This window comes from Idiotropiscis lumnitzeri, chromosome 12 (genome assembly GCF_059441095.1).
Source record: "Idiotropiscis lumnitzeri isolate Australia: NSW breed Sydney's pygmy pipehorse chromosome 12, RoL_Ilum_1.0, whole genome shotgun sequence".
Lineage (NCBI taxonomy): Eukaryota > Metazoa > Chordata > Actinopteri > Syngnathiformes > Syngnathidae > Idiotropiscis > Idiotropiscis lumnitzeri.
Genome location: NC_142402.1, coordinates 10,174,116 through 10,193,016, shown reverse-complemented (window position 1 = coordinate 10,193,016; position 18,901 = coordinate 10,174,116). Strand labels below are relative to the sequence as shown.

The following is an 18,901-nucleotide window of genomic DNA, read 5'->3' as shown; positions in this document are numbered from 1 at the left end:
TAATTTTAGGAAGATACATTTGATTTCTTCACTTTGCTTTTAAATGTTATTTTTTAATAAATAATTCTAAATGTGCTTTTAATTATGCGACCCACACAGAGTTACCTTGTGTATGAATTACTATAAATTTGGTCATATTAACAATAATTTAAATAAATTATTTAACAAAATACTTGTTAAATGTACAATATATATTTTTTTACTGTTACATTAAAAATAAATTAACCAATTTAATAAAATAAATAACTGCATGTTTTTATAAAATATTGACTATAAATAGACCAATTACTTAATATATGTCATATGTACTGTATATGCAACATAATATGTATTTGTGTTTTATCACTCCATTTAAAATAAATCAAGTTACCAAACTATGTATTGCGAAACAGATTAAAAATGAATATGTGCATTTTAACAGACCAAATTTAAGTGGGTGAAAGTACGTAATGAAAGCCACAAATATGATATGATATAAATGTAAATTGGTGCAAGATTAAAGAATTAGTGAGTTGTACAGGACACCCGAGCCATAATGTGCCCGCCCCCGCTCTAAAGTATCATCATTTACATATCCCAAAACATTTGGGCAAGTTCTCTTACATAACTCCAACTGAAACGAGGACACAAGTGAGCTATATTACAACTAACAAATCAAGATTTAATTCAAACATTAATTCAGCAAACACGCTCAATTCACAAAAACAATACTGAGAAATCAATACAGTACCTTATCTGACGCACATGATCTGAATTTTTTTTTTAAGGTAATAGAAATGAGTAAGTCACGGGGGCTGCACGTAGTAGGTAGTCGCCAGTCACATGCATTTGTCTTAATCTACAGTATGTTACAAAATAAATTAATAAATATTAGAGTTTTCAGTAAAAGTACAGCTGACATGTGCATTTAAGTAGCGGGAATCTGCGGGAGGCCGAACTCATCCACCAAGACGCCATCCTGCAAATGCAAGAAAGTTCTCAAAAATATGGACATAAATCTAAAAATGCATTGCAGACATTTGGTGTGTCTACCTTGTCTGTCTTGCTTTCTCCGGGTATGCCGTCAGGGATGGAGGGAGCGGCCGAAGCATCGTCCAAGTAAGAGCTGTCTTCGTCCTGCAGCAGCTCATCACCCAGCGCGTCCAGCTCTGAAAACACAAACAAACACACACAAATAAACAGATCGTCATTCATGACTGTGAAATAAAATCTCCAATTTGCATACTTGTGCTGACATGATTAAATACAATTTAATGAGGACGTCAACCCAATAATTTATTCCATGCAGGCCTATAGCCTAAACTTGGCATTGTGATTAATTTTGCTTTTGTAGAATATGAGTTAAGCATCAAAATCCACCAGTGTTTAGTCATCTCAGGCGGCTGCCGTTTTGTCATTTCTGTCGACTGAAAATGACATGACAGTTGCTCAGCTTCAGAAAACAGGTGGCATTTGCTGCTTAACTCATATTCCACAAACGCAATAATAATCAGAATGACAAGTTTCGACGAGTGAAGGCACATAATATTTGATTGCAAAGAAGTTTTTGCGATTGACTTCACCTTTGCAAGAATTACAGTTTTTGTCACATTCCCCTTCAATTGTGCTGCTCATTCTGGTGTGAGCACTTTGGCCACCAGGAGGCAATATAATCCTTTTTAAAAAAATTTTTTTTTACGCCGACATTTTTTTTTAACTATTATTGGGCTTAGAAGAAGACATCAAACAATCAGGATGACCCGGCTCCAGGATTAAAAACAATAACAGTCCCAAACAGAAATTGATGTAAAAATACTAAAACTAAATTTGCAATTGTGAAAACATCAAATCAAAACGCCATTCACCGCAATTTTTTCTTCACCCGACCAATAGAGGATATCAAGGTTATGTCTTTCAAAGTTATTAACAATGCTCTCTCATAGATCTTCATAAAGCGGACAATATAAAAGAAAATGAAATTCACTTCTGACATCGTTCAAACCACACATTTCACATAATCTGCTTTGCTCAGGATTATTACTAAATTGACCCTTTCTGATGGCCAAAGGGAGAATACCAGACCTCAACTGACCAACAATCAAAACTCTTTCACTTCTAGATAAACATTATAAAACATTGTTCAGGGATGAACCTTTCCTTGATCTGCATATATGTTCTCAGTTTAGGTTTTGAACATAACACCTTCAAATTTAAGAAGCTTGTTTTTAACAGAATTAAAATGACAACAAGTTATTCATATAAATACATACCCATCAACCTCTTCAAATTTTTAAAACCCATTTGAAGACACATTTTTATTCTTTACCTTTCGATTCAACATGAGACTGTCGCTGTTCTGCTATTATTCTGGCATCTATTGTAAATGTGTTTATCTTATGTTCCAATTACCTGCTAATTTATATGACGGCATATGATAAGCGCGGCGGCACGGTGGCCTGACTGGTTAGCACAATGACCTCACAATACGGAGGTCAAAGGTGCAATTTCGGCTCCAGCCTTCCTGTGTGGAGTTTGCTTGTTCTCCCCGTGCCAATAAATTTTAAATTGATGTTTAAAATGTTTGCAATTCAACTTAAATGAAGTGTCCAACTGTATGAGTTGCTGAAATGCCACTGGAGCATACCTGCTTCCAGATCCTCCTCATCCAGGTCAGGAGTGCCGTAGCTGCGACTCATGGCCTCCTGAACTTCATTGGCGTCCTCCATCAGGTCCTCTAGTTGGTCCTGCAGGTCCTGGAAGACAGATGAACAGACAGATATGAAGGTAGAGAGAAATCCAGAGGCTTGGATAGTGATGAATATGAATGGATCGATGGATCAATAGATGGCTAGTTAAATAGATCGATTGGAGGAGATAGCCATACATCAATCTGGTCCACTTTGACTTCCTTGTAGGCCCTTTTCATCTCCTTGGCGCCTTGCTTCATGGCATCCACCTGATCAGAAAACAACAAGGGTGATGTCCTCATTCGCAAGGACAGAAGAGGAAATATTGCACAGCACACATGCACAGAAGACAGCAATTCGTACGGTCGACTTGGTGTCCTTGAGCGTCTGGAGGGTGTAGTTGGCCTGCTCCATGTTGAAAGCCTGCTGAGCCAGCTGCTCTCGCTGACTCTCATACCTGTGCGACAACAAACGTGATAAACATTGGACAGGAAACTGTTCACGTGGATCGGTCGGTACTGGGGTTTCGGTTTGTGACGGAGTTTGCATACAGGTACATATTAACGTGTCGCCGCCCATCTCCTACCACACATTGCATTACTGAGTTGTGTTGTTCATCTCTTTTATGTGGCTGTCACAAAAAAAGGCTGTAAGCTGTAAACGCTGTCAGGCTTCTCCGCTCTGTCTCCCGCTGCTGGTAATTGTCTTTTATGTCTCTTGGACGGGTGGTACTGATTCAAATTCAGTTTTTTGGTATGGTATGGTTGCTACTTTTTCCCATTACAGCATTCCATGCATGCACGCTTTTTACTCATTTCCTTGCTTTCATTGGCTGAAAACATTTAACATTATTATTCAGTGCCTTGAAATTTTAATATATGCTTTTCTATATTATTTCTCCTGTTGAATGCAATACAGGCAACATTGAGCTTTACTGTATTTTTTTCCAGAGTTCTATACAGTGCTCACTTATTCACAGTTGAACCTGTATTATTTTGCACGACAATTTATTTTGAACAGACACAAAATAAAAAAAAAATCTTGTCAGTTTTATTTTAAACCTAATATGGATTTAGTTGTTCGTCTTTTATTTTGGACTTAAATCCTCAAGTGCGGAGTGAATGTTCTACCTTTTTTCTGACGTAAATAACATTTTTTTCTTTTAAATGATTTGTCATTGGTGTAAAAGAGACATTCCATATCAAAAGTACTTATGGTATCAGTTACTTGGTATTGGCATAATGAGTGGTCAAAAGTTGAGTAGACGTACTTGATATGATGGTATCAATCAGAAAAAAATGTATGGAACATTCGTAGTACAGTGCACTTCAGGCATTTATTTAAGGGGGGGGGGTAAATTTTAAAGTGAGTGCGAAAGTTCCTGTGTTTACTCACATCTTCTTCTGCTTCAGCACTCGCATGGCCTTCTGTTTCACCATGTTCTACAAAAATAAAGGGAAATATAAAAACAAAGACCACGTCTGGTGTATTTAGTTTTGATTGGACACCATTTCGTATTTTCCACCTTGGAGGGTCCATCCTTCAGCTTCTTCAGCTGCTCCTTGTACTTAACAAGCTCCGCATCCAGCATGTTGATCTTCTTCTCGAAATTCTCGCCCCTGGCGTCCACCTGAAACGTCATATAGCGTTAATTGCGCCCCAACAAACTTATGGCAACCGGGACGCCTTGATATAAATTTAAATGGCTTCCCCACTTTCAGCTACTGATTATCATCATTTTTTATAAGAGTGGTCAGAGCACGATTAAATAAATAGAAAAACAAACAAATTGTTATTAAATGTTAATTACAATTAAATGCTATAAACAATTACAAATAGCACGGCGAGTTGTCGCTTTAAGGGAAAAATAACGGAAGGCAAAATAAACAACAATATGACTGACGATACTAGACAACACTCACATTGCTGATACACTCTGAAAGATCCGGTGCAGGTCCTCTTGATTTAGTGCGTCCAAAAAGTCTGTTCATTTTATATCCGGTGGGGAAAGCGTTAATTCCGCTTCAAAACATACAATGTCGCCCGCTAACTGTGAAGAGATTTCTCCATTGATGACACCCGGAAGTGAGAGGCGGCAGTGAAAGATTGCCATTGGTTGATGTGAGCAGAGCAAGCCAATGAGCGTTTAGGTACATTGCAGCCTATTGTCCTTTTGCTTCTGTTCCCATTCGCTTTGTTTGACATCATAACAGCCCAAATGACATTATTCTTTGCTTTTGGTACATATTTTCCTTACACGAACATCATAAAGTTGCATTAGTTAAAAATAATTCAATTATATGAAATAATTACCCATGCAAAACGTTAGTAAATGTTTTCTAGAAGTGAACTATATCCCAACCAAGGTATTTAACAACAAAAAACACTTTTAAAAAAATACTAGGTATAGTTAATATGAATGATTTAATTCTGATATTTTAATTTTTATTATTGTTGTCCATTACAATATTTTGAGAATCTACTATGGAAACCAGTGCATGGTGTACCGGGCCTACTGCCCAAAGATATCTGGGATAGGCTCGAGCATGCCCGTAGCTTAGATAATGGATGGATGGAGGTCATGTCATTATCCACACCGCTTATCCTGTACAGGGTCGCGGGAGGGTACTGGAGCCTATCCCAGTTGACTGCGGGCAAAAGGCGCTCTACACCCTGAACTGGTCGCCAGCCAGTCACAGGGCAGACATAGACACACCATCACTGAGTGGAAACTGAACCCACGCTGCCCGCACACAACTCGGGCGAGTGTACCACTACTCCATCAGTGACCCCCTCTGGATGGATGGATGTATATACAAATTTCCTTTTCAAAGTTTCTATTTTAAGTACTCTCGAAAATTAATTTTTAAAAATAAATAAAATCTGAATTCAAAAATAGAGTCATAACCTTCCATTTTATAGATTTTGTTCTTTGTCAAACGGTTCTACGAGAAAGAAAATTACAATGTTTTGCAGGCTGAGGAACTTTTGGATTTGGTTTATGATCAATTAAACAAGTGTCATCATAATTATCATCATCATCATTATCTGAAGCATCCTTACAATTTCCTCTCCAAGGCCAAATTACGGGGGAGAAATAGGATGCGAAAAAGTGCTTTTCATAGTGGCATCACCGTGGAAACGCTGTGTCTTTGTGTCTCAGGTGAATAGAGTTGCTCAATCATTGACGATGAACGAGCCGCGTGGTTAAAAGTCCACTTGGTGACCGTAAAATGGTTGAAGCAGTCACAATGTGCAAATTAATTTATTGTTGCTAACATGGTGGCACAGTCATATTGATACAGCAAAGAACAATGAGTTGAATATATACACTCACAGTTCATCTCGTAACATGTCAATACGAAACACATCATGAAGGATCCATGGTTTGTTTTTCTTATTATATTACAAAGCAATGGAAGCATGTTGATCTGGTACTATAGAACCTCATATACCGTATGTATGAGACCACCCAGCAGTCATGAAGTGCTTTAATGCAGACGCTTTCAATTTGTTTAGTGCCCACCCTCAAAACGCAAAACACTAATTTCTCAAATTATCTGTTCCCAGTGAAAGTAATGGGAACGCTATTAAGTTGTTCTGGCCATGCGAACAACAAGAATTGCTATAATGTGTCTTTTAATGAGGAAAAAAATTGCACTCCATAATATTGGACTTTATAAAATCATAAAGTAATAACATGATTTGAGTGAATTAAAAGGAATTATACTGTTTTTCATTACACTACAATTGAATTGTGATTCTACTTGAGGTGTACTTCATCATTGAGACATCTCAAACTTCTTTCAGCTCATCAGTACGGCTTTAATATTTGTCGTTCTACTTAAAGCCATTCAATGTGTGACCCTGAAGACAAAAAAGATCTTCTAATCCGGTGTTTAAAGGGGTTATAGCACCATAATATTGGTGTTATTTAGTGTTAGCATTAAGCTAGCAGTCCAAAAGTCAAAGCTATGTGGTTGTTTTAAATATACAAGTTGTAATTTCCTTTGTTTCATGTTTAGTTTGACAGTAAACATCAATCAGGAGTGCCAATAAGCACTTTGAAGCTTCGTTTTTGATTAAATGTTTACGATTTGCTAAAGTGCTGCTTATCATGAAGGAAGTTGTGTTTTACTGCCAGAACACAGCTCGCGTATGTCATCTAAGATCACAAGTCAAAGCAAAAAATGACAGATTGTATCTAAAAAAAACTCGTGTCTCAAGGCACTGCAGTAAACAGTTTGGTGAAAATCTATATAATTTGTCTCGCCACACAAGGGCAGCCAAGTTGACCTTTGTAACCTCATAACCCGAAGTGGCAAAAAAAATACATTTCAGCCACACATGCTCAAAATATATCACAACATTTTGTTCGATGGTTGCCTCATATTTTATCATTATCGAGTATGGCCCCCATTTAAGAAGTAATACAGAGTCGTAACTCCGTTGCAAAATGGATATGTATGAATAAAACAAAGTTTCATTACGCGTTCAGTGCTGTTCTTGGATTTATTCCTTAAAATGTGTCCGTCTGATTGTGCTCCTCATCCTTTTCTGCAACCCTTTTCCCCAAGGAAACTGCAAAGCGGATGTGAGTATAGATTTTTTTTTTTTTTTTCAATCGGCCTCATGCCCACGAATTCAGTTTAGCAACAAAGAATGTTATTTTGTATTTCCTCAAAATTTGCACCAAACAACACATTTACTCAGAGGACTACTTTATATTTACACCCCAAAAAAAAAATAGAGATACCACAATCTAGCATAAATGTCATCTTTACAGCTATTTCTGCCTTGCGGGTGCTGTGTATAGCAGGAAAGAAATCAACTGGGACACAAGGTTATAATAAGGGTCATAAGCTTATTACAGCCAAAATGTTTTTTTTTTTCGTACAGGTGAAATGGGGCGGCATTTCGGGGTGCTGCGTGAGGTGTTCAGTCAAAGCTGGTAAAAACACCAACTGAGGATACGCATCAATGTCACAGGCCATCGTGGTGACATCACAGTGGGCAGACCACCATTGCAGACCACTGCATTGACATGACAAGTGAACCAACATGGGTGATATCACAAGTTGCAGATCGCTATCATGACATCACAGCCGCGGTGACGTCACAATCGGACCACCATGGTTCCATCACCGCCGTGGTGACATCACAATCGGACCACCATGGTTCCATCACCGCCGTGGTGACATCACAATTGGCGGACCACAATGGTTGATCTTACAAGTTGATGACCACCATGGTGTCATCACAATCAGACTACTAAATATGTCACAAATGGCACACAGAGGTGAAATCACTATGGTGACTTAAGTTGCGGACCACCATGGCGTCATCAAAAGTGAACCATCTTAACACATTCACCGTCATTGACGGATATAGACGGCAAAAAGTAAATTTACTTTGCCTGGTTCTGGCAGCAAGTTAGTTAATGACATCACAAGTTGCCATACATTTAACCATGGTGACAGTAAAAGTGGCGGACCACCATGGTGTTATCACAAGTAACCGATCAGCATGCTTGATGACCACCAGTGCTACAATTAGTGGACTACAAAGGCCAAGTGGACCACTGGTGACATCATCAACATGGTAGATATGACAGGTTGTGGACCACCATGGAGACATTACGACCACGGTGTCATCAAAGTAGACCACAATCTGCCTTCACAGGTGGCGGACGCCCAGGATGAGGTTCAGACAGCGGTGGTGACTTGCGTCAAGCACAAATCGTTGGAATCCTCGAGTCCCGGCACAGAGGACATGTCCATGGCTAGTCATACGGGCCTGGCCTGCCTCGGGTCGCCGCGGTTGTCGGGTGGGCACGAGTGGTCCCTAAGGGTGCTCCTGACCCGGCTCACCCCCTGGCAGTCTCTGCGGGCGCCAGGGCAGCAAAAGTCCCGGAAGCATCTCTTGAAGTTCTCATCAAGGAATGCGTAGAGGATGGGGTTGAGGCTACTGTTGGTGTAGCCCAGCGCCACGCACAAGAAGTAGGCGGCCATGACGGACGTGGTCTCGGGCACATGGGGCGACAGGGCCTTGACCAGGATGAAAATGTGGATGGGGGTCCAGCACACCACGAAGACAGCCACCACCACCAAAACCAGACGTGCGATCCGCCGCAGGTTGCGGTCCCTCTCGCGTGAGCCGGACAACAGGCGGACGCTCTTGAGGCGGAGGATCATCAGCGTGTAACAAACACTGATGATGATGACGGGCACCACAAAGGCAAAGATGAACACGCAAATCTTCATCAGCGTGTCCCAGTAACTGTACGGCTCTGGGAACTGGAGAGCACATTCTGTTGTCCCTGGTGGTCAGAAAAACAATATGAGATGAATTGTCGCTCCATTTTTTTGAGAAAATGTTCTCATCCTAAGCCTCCGGGTGAAAACCACCACCCACCAACTTTTGCAGACCTACCATTGTTGGTCTTGGTGCTGCCCAGGATCATAGCGGGAACGCCGGCGGCGGACGACAGCGCCCAGATGAGCACGTTGATCACTTTGGCCTTGACAGGTGTGCGGAAGTCAAGCGCCTTGACAGGGTGGCACACGGCCACGTATCGGTCCACGCTCATCATGGTGAGCGTGAAGATGCTGGTGAACATGTTGTAGTAGTCAATGGAGATGAACACTTTGCACGCCACCTCGCCAAAGGGCCACGAGCTGAGGAGGTAGTCGGTGCTCTGGAAGGGCATGGTGCTGGTGACCAGTGCGTCCGCTACCGCCAGGTTCAGGATGTAGATGTTGGTGGCTGTCTTCATCTTTGTGTACCTGATGTGCGTATAAAATAAACATACAGTTCTCCACACGATTGCTGTTGAGTCAAAACATATGCTGTATTTTTCTCTTTCCACCATCCTGTTTTCAATACATTTTTTTGTGCTTTCTTCTCATCAATCATTCACTCACATTTTTCTCACGCATCATTTCTCTATCCACTTATTTGGTCTGTCAGATCTTTCCTTTTTCATCACTTTTATATTTGTCTATTCAGGCTATCATTTTAATGCATCTACCACATCCATCCCGTCTTCCCCTCAATCCCCGTTGCTTACGTTTTTATTACAAAAAAAAACTCTTCACATCATTCTTTTTCTTGCTTTCTGTCATCTTTTCTTGTTAAGAAGTTTGTGCGAATGTATGTTTTGAGGATGTTGCAAAGTTTGCCTATAAACTTTAGTTGTCCTATTCCCTCTCCTTTTCATTTTTTATTAACAAGAACTAATGTATGTTGCATTGTTTCATGTTGACATTTAAAAAAAAAAAACAGTGATGAAAGTGGGCAGCACGGTGGTATAGTGGTTTTGGATTCATGACATGTGTTGTACTTTAATTTTTGTCCAGATAAATCACATTCTATTCCATTTTTTCCTGTTATGACTCAAAAGAACATTTTGTTTTGTATAATCACGTGGCCCGACCGACCTTAAAAACTGGACCATTGATTCATTCCCATTTGAGCACCCTTAATGATCTGAAGCATTCATCTGACAAGAGGATGCAAGACTGCCATCTAGTGGCGAACATGAAATGACACATTCACTTTTGTCAACTTTTCTTTTGAATCTCAAAAGTGATGTAAAGCAATTAGACTTTAAAAAAAAAGCAGCAAGACATTTATAATAACATTGTATCACCCACTACATCGTACAATTACAAAATGAACTGACCTGATGATGACGTACATGACCAGGCAGTTGCCCACCAGGCCTACCACGAAAACCAGCGAGTACACGGCCACGATGATGGGGATGATGGGCGACATGGGCTCGGCGTCGTCGGCCTCGCCTTCCCACGTCCCGTTGAAGGCGTCCAAGGCCGAGGAGGAGGCGGCGGAAGCTGGCCAGGCGCAACCCCCCGCCGCTGCAACCCCCTCTCCGCTCCAGGGACACTTGTCCTCGAGTCCTCCTCCTCTGCGGATGTGCACCACGCCGGTCTCCATGGACTTGCGTTCTTGATCGCTGCCTATTTTCCAAACACAATAAAAGCATCCACAATGGCATTTATAGATGTATACCACAATAAAAGCACCACGAGTTAAATGGATTATAATTGAACATCAGTACAAATAATAAACTGAAGCCTATATCTATGGGAATTAAGTAGGGTGTGTTGTGCGTCGTTAAAAGCTGTTTATGTATGAACATATCAAATAGATGCCAAATTCAAGACAAGGAAAAATATATCTTTTAACGAATTAATAATATTGGGCGGTGCAGATAGAAATTCCATGACTTTTAAAGGCAATGCAACGCCGTAATGGATATGTTGTGAAATTAAAACACGAATGGTTTCCAGGGTTATTTCATCGTACATAGAGGCAAAAAAAACCTTTTATCACATGTCTATTATACAATTTTTGAGTGACTTAAAGCAAGAATAACGAGACATTACTATGAAATGCAAGAACAAAATTAGTTTTGAAGACAATTTTACGACATGAAAGACGTGCGCTCAAATTTGTGGCAAAAAAGATATAATCAAGAGCTATTTGAAAGAGATTTACGATTGTAAAACAACATGGATTGTCTTTATTTACAAGAATATGATCAGAACTAATTATTTGCAGATATTCTGCAATGATCTGCGTCTAAGACGTGCACGCGACGGCAAAATCCTTTTGGAATCCATGCAAAAATTGGTCATTTCATCCACTTTTGCTTTTGTGTCGCCAATCTACGGAAAAGAAACCACACCAAAATGTCACGCAGCATTAACACGAGCTTACCTTTGTCCCAGCTTCGAAAAAAGTTGAGGCAAATGGTACAGAGCTAACGAAGAGCGATTGAAAACGCCAATGAAATGATTCGTAATAATGTTTGAGGCTTGTAATTGCTGTGGAGAAGGAGAAGAAGCAGATGGAGTGAACGTGGCTCAGTGTGCAGCTTGCTTAAGCGCTGACACCCCAATGACGTCACCAGCTTGAAAACCAAACACCTTTTATTTCTATATTCTTACTAATACAAACTGTTTGAGTATTGCAGCCACCCCAGATTTAAAAAAAAAAAAGTTCAACATCACGCTATAATGCGATAAAACTCCACATTTAAGTTGTCAGGTTTTATGTTTTAACATGATATATATTTTATGTTTTAATGTGGCTTCTTCGTTCATCTTAACAAAATGAAGCAATTTCTTCCGGCACAGGTCAGTGGTGAAGCCAAAGTAGTTTGTATGTGGCATCTATCTTAAGTCAATTAACATCTTAAGCATTTTTTTAACAGTAGCCTCTTATCGAAGAGCAGCACACTGACATTGTTTGTAACTTTTATTAATAAAGACACTAAAAGGACTCCACTAGTGACCTGAACAAGAAGTCAAACGTATCATGTTTCAATGTGATAACTTATCACATTATTTTTCTCTTATTGTTATGTTTGTTTATTGATTGTGCGCTTCTGAAATGCCCCTTCGATTGATTTGAATTCCATTAAAAACAAATGTGTTTTCCCCGATGCTTTCGTTAAAGAGTGGCACACAGCTTACAAATTCCACCGGGGTATGAAAACCTCTGAGCACAATTTAGCTAGTTGAGACAGCCACAACTCGTTGTTACGCAAACTTCATAGCGCTCACAAGAAATTGCCCCACAGGCTTATTAAAAAATGAGACAAACTTCAGGAAGCTAACATGCTTCTGTACTCATATTAAGGAAAAACATTTTTAAGGTTTTGGTATGAATGTACAAAAATAAAACAATCGTATGGATCACCTCTTTGTGAGTGAGGCAGTTTGTCACTCAGCACCAGTTGCTTGGAAACATATTACACTTATTGACGAAACGGTGAAAAAAAAAAAACAGCCGAGGTTATGTGGTATACACAATATCGAGTAAAGTGAATTTACTTGCAATGTTTTTTGCCGCAGGCCAGAGAAACCTAGTAATGGACAATAACTAAAGAATGAAACCTTGACACAGTTATATAACATAAGAATGATATTGCCACTGCTAACTCAGTACATGTTTTTGCCACCAATTGGAAAGAAAAAAAAAAGAGCAAACGAGATGCTACTCTTAAGAGTTTGCTACTAGTTAGCGGGTGTTGCTAATCAGCATTGATGAAAATCACCATTCTCACCGTAACTGTAGCCGTGTTAATGACTGTTGAAAAATAGTATGCCGGTATTTTGTTTTTCTTTTAGGCTCAAAAGTAAAATTAAATATGTTTAGACCGCTACAATGTCAGCTGCTAATGCTAAATATTTCCAAAGCAGATTGGGTTGCGGAGTATTCTTTTTCTGAAAAATTTTTGGGGATACGATTAATAACGTAAATACACAATGGCGCTACAATGAGTTAGCTGCTAACGTTAGCTAGCATAATATTTTGTTTTCATTTTTAGACAGGGACACGGCTAAAAATAAAAATAGACGCTGCTGCTGCGATGGCTAATTGTAGCGGTTTATAGCAACTAGATACTGTCATTGCTGTTGCTTTGTGTATTTTGTGTGCTAAAATAAAAAATAAAATACCATCCACTGTCGCAGTGTTTGCTTGCCGTATGCACAAAAGCTAGTTGATGTTAGCAACTGGCATTAGCAATTTATCATCGTCATTACAGACTCGCAGTGTGTAGCATTTTTTGGTGTCCCAAAAATGAAAACATAATCAAAGCAACACTTTCCAACTGGAACTGCTATTCTCAACAGTCACATCAATAAATACAAGGGAATTTATTGATGTGACTGTTGAGAAAAGCAACAGGATGAATTCTCAAGTGTTTTCGGCAATATCTGCTCATCTTCAGTCAAATGCTTCAGAGCTCAGAATACCGTGCTTCACAGTGCAGATGGACAATGACCCGAAGCATGCTGCGAAAGCAACCAAATATTTTTTTTAAAATGCAAACAAGTGGAATGTGATGCAATGAGCCGGTTGATCACCTGAACGGAATCCAATTGAGCACGGAAGACAAAAGTGAAGGCCAAATATACTGCAACCAAGAACAAGCAGGAACTGAAGACATTTACAGAGGAGCCTGGCAAAGGACCACCAGGGATTAAATGCAGCATCTGGTGACTATGCGTTTTAGACTTCAGGCTATAATTAACTGCAAAAGATTTGCAACTAAGTATGAAAAAGTGAAACTTTCATTTATGATTGTTAAATTGTCCCATTCCAGTGGGGGAGACACAGTTTATACAAAGTGTTCTAATTCCTACATCGTTCTTTTTTACAGTCCATATATTGCCCTCACACTAAATCTAAAAGTGTGAAGTGAAAGCAAATCGTAATTAAAATCCACTGTGGTTTGATCTGGAAGGAAAAAAGATGAGAAATGAGAATTGTCGATGTCCCAATATTTTTGGACCTGAATATAAATAAGGCTTCCCAAAAGTCTTTTTTTTTTCAGTTTGAAAAGCATGCAGAAATTTACAGATGAGATTCTGACACAATTTAAAGGGCATAATGGTAATAGTTTTGCATGAGTTAATCTTTGTCACACTTCTACATTTTGGATGAAAATGACATCTCTTCAGAATTTTTTTTTTTTAGCCCAGCAAGTTGGGGCAATTGCTCTTACCGCAAGAGAGATAACGTTGGCGCCAAGGTGACGCATTGGAGTGAGAATAATCTCCCATTAATACAGTTTCCCAGACTTGACTTCTTCTTGTGGGGGTTCCTGAAGGAGAGCGTTTATGTCAAAAACCAGACACCCAGGAGCAACAGAAGGAGAACCTCAATAAAGAAAGAAGGAAATCTCTCTGCTGTTATGTAGCATATTAAAGAAGGCGAACGCTTGTGCCAAGAAGAAAATGAACACCATTTGAAAGTTTTTATCGGTAATGTAGAGTTGTGACAAGGATCATTGTACTTTAAATTGTATCAGAACTTCAGGTACCTATCCATAAAATTCAGGAAGTTATTAAAAAACTGACTTTTGGGCCATTCTTGTAATTTTATCAATAACGGTAGCTGACCTATGATAAGGTTTCTGCCAACAATGGCCTCAAGTGTTTGCTGCTCGCATTAGCTCGCTCTCGCTTGTAGTTAACAGCCTATTTCTTACATTGTATGGTATTTTAGATTTCATAACTAAAATCAGATGTACAATTATGATCATTGATAGCTGCGAAATTCTAATGTTAGTGTGCGTCATTAAAAAAAAAAAAATCTCCATCTTCAGTGTCGACTCCAATGTCTAAAATGGCTTTGTTCCAACCCATTTTACTTTCTAATGTGCAATATATAAGAAGTTATATTTACTTCCTTAGTAATATTCCAATGATTTATAATACTAATGAATCATTTCAAGAAGGACAATGGTCATGAATGGCAGCTTTGATCAAAGATAAATTAACCAACTCATAATGGATTCATGTTCATTATATGATGCATTCATTGGGTTTGCATGAACATGAAAGTCCTTTTTACATTTAAAGACGTTCTGATAAATATGCACAAATTCATATTAATTAAAGATATAATGAAGATGAACACATTTCCATGACAAAATGATGTTTATAAATCATGCAGCCTGGCCTGGAAAGATAAGAAATGGATGCGCAACATCTGTGTTGTAAAAGCGTAAGCTGTTTTAAAGGGGATACATTATGGAAAATGTTGTCTACACAGAAAAAAGCTGGCATAATTAAATAAAACTTAAAAATATATACATATTTACTTCTTGAATCTTTTTGTGTGCATATGTAAATAATTGGCATCATTTCACATTTTTTGTATTTACATTTATCACAATGTATTAGGAAAATATTTAAAAAAAAACAGAAAGATAAAAGTGCATATTTGAATATTGATGTAATATGAATGTAATATTTTTGAAACAATTTAAAATTTTATGTAATTAAAAAAATCATTACGAGTTAAGGATAAGTTGTTCAGAAAATGGGTTTATGGATTCTGGATTTAATGATTTTATTTTGACTATAATTTTCAAATAAAAAAGAAAACATGTATTTTTACGTAAATATTTCACATTTATATGATTTCTTTTTTCGTTTTTTTTTTTCATTTTTGGAACTTCTGTTTCCCGCCATCAACCCAACACTGCAAACACCAAGCTAAAAGCATAAAAAAAAAAAAAAAAAAAAATCCCATCCAAATAAACATGAACTCTCACGTGAGAACCCTGTCCTAACGCATTGGCCGGATGTAAGGTGACATAACCGAGACAACCTTGGGACTTCCATCAAAAAAAAATCAAACATGCAGCTGCTTTCATGAGACCCTGACCACAGAATATTGCTACCATTAGAATAAAACCGCACAAGGGGCGGCAGAAGGGAGGCATACCATCTGTTTGAGAGACCAGAGTTCACCACACTAAATAGCACTTGTAGAGCAGAGCGGCATGCAGGATCTATGATTCTCTCGAACAATATTGACACTCTCTCAGTATGTGTGTGCGTGGGCGTGCGCACACCTTTCCCGCATCAACGCATCAAGGATGAGCGCTGTATCTAGAAGCTGTTTTCTACGAGTTCAATTTTTGTCTCATCGGACCACAGAATTTTCTTTTTCATGCTATGAGGGTCCTTCAGGTGCCTCCTGGCAAACTCCAGGCAGGCTGACATGTGTCTTTTATTAAGTAGTGGCTTCCATTGGGCCATATTAGCATACAGGACTGATTTGTGCAGAGCTGCAGGGATGGTCGTCCTTCTGGAAGGTTTTATTCTCTCCACAGGGGACCACTGGAGCTCTGTTCTCAGTTTAGGGTCGGCCAGCTCTACAAAGAGTCCTGGTGGTTCTGGACTTTAAGGATCATGGAGGCCACTGTGCTCTTTGCAAACTTCAAAGCAGCAGAAATCTTTCTGTACTCTTCCCCACATTTGGTCCTGAAAACATTCCTCCATCTTGGTTTTGGATCTTATATACCTGTGGACGTGTGGGTGTCTTTCCAAATCATGCCCAATCCACTTTACCTCGGGTAGACTCAGAGTTTAGTTGTAGCAAACTCTCAAGGATGATCAGTGGAAACAAGATGCACCTGAACTCAGTTTTGACATATGGGCCAGAGATTGTGAATACTTGCATAGATGTGGTTTCTTATTTTTAATAAATTTGCAAACATTAAATCAAAATATTTTTCACATTGTGATTATTTAATGTTATGTGGAGAACCTTTAGGAAAAAATTCTTATCATCATAAATGAATGAAAATCACAATATGTTTGCCTCGCTAAGACACCAAACAAATATTTTGGGAATGTGTTTGTTTTCTCATAAGGATATATAGCTCTCTATAATATTGTATTATATATAAACATAGGACCAAATTTAATATAATGGAAAGAAATGAAAAATTTGTACATCATGATTTAATGTTGCAATTGAGCTCATTGTGTTGCTCCTCCTGGTTGTGCCCGCCTTGGTCATCAGAAAGCAGTTTAATACTCATGCAGACACAAATGAAGATTAGACCACATCTTCTTCTAGTGCTATTTAAGAAGTTGCAGTAATATTAGTCATTCTTCGCAGAGGATAAATACCATATGCCGGTGGCTGTTATATTATTTGTTCTGTGTTGTTCCACCATTTGTGTCCAAATACGTGTTGCTTAAGAGACAATCAATGCTAGCTGTCGGTTAGCCAATGGCTTTTCCATGATGTTAGCATTAAGCTAACAGAGATTGTTTTTCAGACAATGTTGTTTGGATTTTAAATACACAAAGTGTAATTTTCTTGATTTCATGTTCAGTTTGAAAGTAAACTTCAACTGGGAGTGTCGATAATCAGCTTCAAGCCTCTTTTTTGAAGAAGACTATTTACGAATTATATCTGGCAAAGTGCAGCTTATTGTGAAGTGAGTTCAGGTCACTGCCACCATGCTGCGTTTGTATCTCAAATATGTGCTTCGGAATAAAAGCCCGAAAGAAAGCATGCATGATGGCTCATACGTCGAAAAATTTGCAAGTCGGCTCAACAACTTGGACATAATTATTAAGAATACAAAAAAAAAAAATTCAGCTTTCAGCGTTATTCCCTCCCTCGTGTGAATTCCATATTAACATATTTTTCCTTCGAAATGAAACGCGTGAGGCGATGAGACCCTCTCTCAGTTGACCTTCAAAATACACGGTGACTTTATTTGATTCTTATATTGGGTTTCCACACACACACTGGCTTGCATTTCATCCTAGTCATTCAACACCAACGCTGACCTTTCTGAAACACGTTCTTCTTTATTACGAGTTAAGAAACTACTTTTTTGCATTTCAAGTGACATTTTCTGGTGAGACTTTTAATGAATCCTGCGCAAGATGAAATGGGCCTCTGTCATTGTGTGCGCAAATTTAATCTGTTGTCTCAACATACGTCTTCTCGACAGTCTGGCGAGTGTGGTTTGAATGTGAACATTTCATTTAGGTGCAGTTTGTTTTCAATAGGGCATCATGGAATTACAAATGCTTCGACTACACTCAGAAGTTAAAACAGTCGTAATTAATAAAAGTAATTAAAGAGAAATAAAACTAATTCGACTGTTTTTGTCTCACTGCATTAATTAAATTTTACCACTACTGGTACACCCACTTAGGCCACCTGGGGCCATTGTGACAGAATTCCTCTCAGCTCATCAGTACAGCACTAATATTAGCTCTTCTACACAAGAGGATAAAGAATATGACAGCGTATATTATTATATTCTGTCTAAATGTTGCTATGTTTGTGTTCAAACAGTTATAGTCCTGCGACATTGTGCTAATTAGCATTAAGCTAGCAGGGCCATAAAACAAAAATGCCCAGCTTGAATCATGATGCTCATTTGCCTTAAAGTCTCCTTTTGGGTACCTTTTGATTCCTGACTATGCTGAATGCCACAAAGCTTTATCCACGGCCTGCATTCATCTGGTTAAGGGTTGATTTTTGATTAATTCAACTCACTACCACATAGTTTTACCGAGAATTGAATTTTATCTTGATTTTTCATGGAGTCAAATGCTATGTGGATGACCACATAGATTTATCCAGAGTATTTATTCATCAGGGTTATCTGGATACCTCATGGCCGAATTGGCAGCACACATTTATTTGGCTTAGTTTTGATTTGGGATGTATTCAAGTATCTGATTAGCTTTACCGAGAGTCCACATTCATAGATGGATAGAGTCACCTGACTACTCTAAGTGGCTGGTCACATAGCTTGGACTAGTTTTAATTTAAACCAAAAGATGATGTGGACTGCCACACAGCTTTACCCAAAGCCTGCATTCGTGTGGAGGAGTTCGAGATTTTCGTCAAATTGAACCGACCGTGGACAG

General features: G+C 38.8%; 2 protein-coding genes across 2 annotated transcripts; both read right to left on the bottom strand.

The window, feature by feature from the left end:
- Nucleotides 1–636: 636 nt before the first annotated feature.
- On the bottom strand, nucleotides 637–4,754 carry chmp5a (charged multivesicular body protein 5a). The gene is made up of 8 exons (XM_088310678.1): nucleotides 4,589–4,754; nucleotides 4,192–4,296; nucleotides 4,062–4,108; nucleotides 3,030–3,123; nucleotides 2,864–2,935; nucleotides 2,624–2,732; nucleotides 1,033–1,148; nucleotides 637–958 (listed from the first exon to the last, which is right to left on the bottom strand). Exons 1-8 carry the CDS (start codon nucleotides 4,655–4,657, stop codon nucleotides 908–910), a joined length of 663 nt encoding a protein of 220 aa, XP_088166804.1. The 5' UTR covers nucleotides 4,658–4,754; the 3' UTR covers nucleotides 637–907.
- Nucleotides 4,755–7,837: 3,083 nt separating this feature from the next.
- Nucleotides 7,838–11,554, bottom strand: oprk1 (opioid receptor, kappa 1). The gene is made up of 4 exons (XM_088310674.1): nucleotides 11,409–11,554; nucleotides 10,351–10,645; nucleotides 9,099–9,451; nucleotides 7,838–8,985 (listed from the first exon to the last, which is right to left on the bottom strand). Exons 2-4 carry the CDS (start codon nucleotides 10,620–10,622, stop codon nucleotides 8,453–8,455), a joined length of 1,158 nt encoding a protein of 385 aa, XP_088166800.1. The 5' UTR covers nucleotides 10,623–10,645; nucleotides 11,409–11,554; the 3' UTR covers nucleotides 7,838–8,452.
- Between the last annotated feature and the right edge of the window lie 7,347 nt (nucleotides 11,555–18,901).